The 4,710-nt window shown below is 32.9% G+C and overlaps 2 protein-coding genes across 2 annotated transcripts; one reads left to right on the top strand and one right to left on the bottom strand.

Annotated features, from left to right (window-relative positions):
- Window positions 1-318: 318 nt before the first annotated feature.
- LOC109586809 (fibulin-5-like) lies at window positions 319-1,062 on the top strand. Its single transcript, XM_020003023.1, has 5 exons — window positions 319-571; window positions 616-738; window positions 793-818; window positions 869-939; window positions 1,020-1,062. The coding sequence occupies exons 1-5, from the start codon at window positions 319-321 to the stop codon at window positions 1,060-1,062; spliced, it is 516 nt and encodes a 171-aa protein (XP_019858582.1).
- Window positions 1,063-2,472: 1,410 nt separating this feature from the next.
- On the bottom strand, window positions 2,473-4,685 carry LOC109586808 (uncharacterized). Its single transcript, XM_020003022.1, has 3 exons — window positions 3,403-4,685; window positions 2,718-2,812; window positions 2,473-2,673 (listed from the first exon to the last, which is right to left on the bottom strand). Exons 1-3 carry the CDS (start codon window positions 4,598-4,600, stop codon window positions 2,473-2,475), a joined length of 1,494 nt encoding a protein of 497 aa, XP_019858581.1. The 5' UTR covers window positions 4,601-4,685.
- Window positions 4,686-4,710: the final 25 nt, after the last annotated feature.

The following is a 4,710-nucleotide window of genomic DNA, read 5'->3' as shown; positions in this document are numbered from 1 at the left end:
CATTTATTTATTATTCTTATGAATGTTTGGCAAATAGAAATTTTACAAAAATACTTCACTCAAAATAAACTATTGTAAGGTATTTTTTGAATTATTGCTCATATAATTTGCATGACACATCAAAAATTGTTATTCTTTTTCAACGGATATCAGTGAGTGTCATACCTTTAATGGAGGTTGTAATCAAGTTTGCACTAATACCAATGGCAGTTACACTTGTTCTTGTAATTCTGGATATTGACTAGAATATGATCTGCGTAATTGTTAGAATACACATGTAGCTACTGCTAGATATCAATGAATGTGATGATGAGAGCAATGGATGCAATCACACTTGTATTAATACACAAGGAAGTTATGAGTGTCATTGCATGGATGGATTCAATATATGAAATAACCAATGCCAAGGTAGTGATTATATGCTTATATTTAAATAACAATGTAATAATAGATATTGATGAATGCAATAATACAAATGGTGGTTTTCAGCAGTTGTGTACAAATACATTTGGAAGCTATTATTGTTCCTGTAATACTGGCTTTAATCTAAGACACAACTCTTTCTGTGCAGGTAGATGTTTAATTTTTTACTTACTGAGCATTGTTGCTCTCTAGATGTTGATGAGTGTTCTACTGGTACAAATAATTGTAGTCACAAATGTGTCAATGAAATTGGCTCATTTCACTGTGAGTGTTTTTCTGATGAGGTATTGTCTGATGATAGAGTTAGTTGTAAAGGTAAGTTTTACTTATTTGAATTCATAATAAAGCAGGCTCTGTAATATTTATTAGTAGCTGGTGGTACTTCAAATGCCAATGTGAGTCATATAATGAAGTTAATATGTTTATTATTTAATTTTTAATGTAGACTTCAAATCAACTTGAAAACTCTTTGTACGACACTGTACCATTGCTTATTATATCACTAATCACTTTTAGGTATCAACCAATCACATACACATTTTCCCTTTGTGCCAACTACGTTGATTTATGTTCATCTTTTTTGTCTTCATTTTTAGTTATCTTTGTACTAATAATAATATTAGTGATTGTGGTTCTTAATAAAAGAAAGAATAAATTAGAATATAACTTGTACAGTGATACTCCATCCTTCAGTAACAGAATGCATGGAGCAGAAGTGTATACAAAAAGTAAAGAGGACAATGAAAAAATTTATGAAGAAATGAAATAAACATTATGTGAAACATTTTTCATTGTTTTGCTAATTCTTTTGCTGCTTATTATACATACATGCATTTACTGTTACAGAGCTATTTTTGCAATTTTTGACCTCAATTTATTTTCATTTTTTTACTTTTATTGAGAGCCCTCTGCTGAGTACACAATGTAAGCTATCTATCAAACCACAGGGTTGAGCATCTACCAAAAAGGTATGGCTTTTGAGAAATAGCACTTGATAGCAGCCAGTTAAAACATCAGAGTAATATTTATACACAGCCTACACATAGCATGCATTATCACTCATGAAAACACCAAAATTCCCCCTTAAAAAATTACTAGCTATACAGCACAGTACTTAATGTGTTTCAATATCTTCATTTACTTGGAATGACATTACTAAAGATGTATTTGATCAGTACAAGCAAATTGAGGCATAAAGGTATAAATAACCAGCTAGCTATCAAAATTGATGTACAATTATTGTAGTCACAAAAGTGTTAATAAAATCGTACACTTCAATCAAAGTGTTCATGAGGCATTGATGGTTGTAAAGGTAAGTTTTGATTTTTTGAATTTAATAATAAAGCAGTTTCTCCTATTTTATACCAATGTGAGTTGCATTTTGCTCAATTAATGAAGCAGCAGTATACAACAAAATGAAGAGGACAATTGACCAAATGAGCATTAGATTGTTTTTGCTAACTGTGTTAGCCAACATGCAATTGGCAATTTCATTTATTACTATGGGTTAAGCTATCCAGCCATAAAAAGTCAGCTGTAGATCTAACCTTTGATAGCAATTTATGCATGGTCTGAAGAACAGTAGGATATGAATACAGTCAAAACAACATATAAAATAATTTTGTGTTTACACATCAGTGACACATCATGCACATGTACATCAAAATTTACAAAAGTCAGTAATTGTTTGCTCAGAATTTAAATTGAAATAATGTCATGTGACTATACTTGTGTATCAACACATTTATTAACTCAAATGAGAGCATGCTTAAAATAAAAATTATTCTTTAAAACTAATATTGAATAATCAATTTCACCCAGGGGTATCACACAAGTAATATTGTTTTTTAGTCTTTCTCTATCTGCAGTCATATTGTAAGGCAGCATCTTTCCACTAATACTAATGAAAAAAGGTCTAGCTATAACACGAATGCATAAAATATACCATGGATTAAAACACGGGAAAAAGTTTGTGAGCAGCATAAAAATAGTAAATGTCAAAATAATAATATTTAGGTTTACAATTAATCTAGTTAGCAAACAGTTTAGTTATATAGTTAGAAAATCATTCACATGCTGTTCTCCTCTGATAATTCTCATCATTCTTAATCGATGTAGTTTGCTAGTAATACCAAGATCCTCTTCAAGCATTACATCATCCAATTCAAAGAATAATTTTCCGTCAACTAATTCATGTGAAAATGTAGCAGCATACTGCTTTAATCCCATTAGACCAAGAAACTCTCCTATCTATACAAATACAAATATAGTGTGCATGTTAATAGGAGTCTTACCTTTGAAACGTTATAATCTGCTAATAACCTCTTATTTGTATCAAAATACTGCCCTATTTTACTCTCTGGTTGCTTTGCTTCGGTAGCTGCATGTACTGCAATGAAAAATTATTAATCCAGTTAGTATAAAAACGCAAACACATGCATAAATCTGTTTAATTAAACTACTGTATAGCTTGAAATTTTTGTGGGTCGATATTTTTGTGGTTTGCTCCTAGTGGGGCAATTTGTGGTTTAATTTTCGTGGTTGACAGTTTACATAGCCCATGAGGGGATGGCACTTCAATGATTTCGTGGGTTTAAATTTCGTAGGTAGCCCATAACCACGAAAACCACAAAATTTACATTCCACGAAAATTTCAAGCTATAAAGTAACCTATGCAAATTCTTTCACTAATTATGATCTGCAAAACATTGTTTTGATAACACATTATCACTATGACAACTGAAGCCCACATAAAAGCAATACATAACTATACATGTTACTATTTTAAATCCATTACACACATGGGAGGTGGACAAATTCCTTTGATACCTCTTAATTAGTATATAAATTACCCATACATTTAAACCATGTTTGAAGGTTTCCACACTATTTTAAAACTCCTCAGCCTTTGCCTTCAAGTTTCAAATAGTGTGGACACCTTCAAGCATGGTTTAACATAATAAAATAATCATTAGTTACCTGGACTTTTTTGCAATTTTGCTACACCATAAGCACAGTTGTTTAGTGTAGCAACTTGTACTGGACCCATCAGAGGTGATGGAGGTGATAGAATCATGCTTCGTCTAGGTGGTAGAGGAGGTGGAGAGTGAGTGTCTACAGAACTTTGTACTGACATTGAAGGTGACGCTTCATTTTGATCAAATTGTTTGTCTGTGAAAGGTTCCAATGACTCATATATTTGATGTACCCTAGGAGGAGTCCGCTTTGTTAGGATTACCTCATCTAACCAGTTGCTAATATGTTGTGGTAATAGTAGGTCATTCTGTAGCAGATTTGTAGTTGCAGTTGAATCAAAAATCACAGCAGATATTTGATCTGGTGTGAGTTTCTCTGACAATAGGATTGAGTTGTCATTTAAAGTGGCAAGCTCTGCTTCATTTTTTTGATTAACACAAAACATTACTGATACAGTGACGAATATTTCAACTAGGCTTGTAGCTCTACTACTAGGGAGATTGGTTGAGCAAATGAAAGATCCCACTGATGATAACTCTGTAGTGTCAATCATGCCATGTCTATTACGAAATTTTGGATGAAGGATTTTACCATCACTCAGATACATTGAAGTCATAAATGGTCGTTTTATGCATTTAGCAATTTTTGGCAATGGAAACAAAAGGAGTGACTCTTTTGTACTAAAACATCCTTCACAGGCTTCATCTAAGAAAACTTCTTTCGATGCTTCGCCTATTATTAAACATTTAAGCGTTTTGCTTTTTGGCTTATTAATGGCTTCCAGTATCAACAAAATTTGACCTTTTAAAATGGATTGGTCTTTTCTGCTTTTCTTCTTAGAGGCAACTACACAATCTCTTCCAACATACACCACAGTAGGTAGAGGATCTGCTTTCATGAGGTCAGCAACTGTTGGAAAATTGTAGCCTCTTCTAGCAATGCTTAAATCCTCATTCTTAGGATTATATAATACACTGAACATAAAGGTGCTATTCAGTGGTACTGTGTACGTTTTGTCTGCCATCCTCATACTGAAAACTGGTGTCTCCTTCTTAAAATACACTTCGAACTCTTGCCCGTCTTCTAGGAGATCCTCATAGCTTCCATAAATGGCTTCAGTAACTGATATTACTTGAGGTAGATTTTTGTCGTATCTTTCCGACAAATAACTCAAGCGCAATGGAATACTGTCTGGTTCCATCTTCTATAACCATAGAGTGAGAACTAGTGAGTCCTGTGGGAGAAATGGAAATTGCTTGCGCGCGTGGGAAGACACTTATACCATAGATTGTATTACTAAGTAATACAATC

Source organism: Amphimedon queenslandica, unplaced genomic scaffold, assembly GCF_000090795.2.
Source record: "Amphimedon queenslandica unplaced genomic scaffold, v1.1 AMPQUscaffold_12776, whole genome shotgun sequence".
Taxonomy (NCBI): Eukaryota; Metazoa; Porifera; class Demospongiae; order Haplosclerida; family Niphatidae; genus Amphimedon; species Amphimedon queenslandica.
The sequence above is the reverse complement of the archived record's forward strand: the minus strand, read 5'-3'. Positions and strand labels throughout refer to the sequence as shown.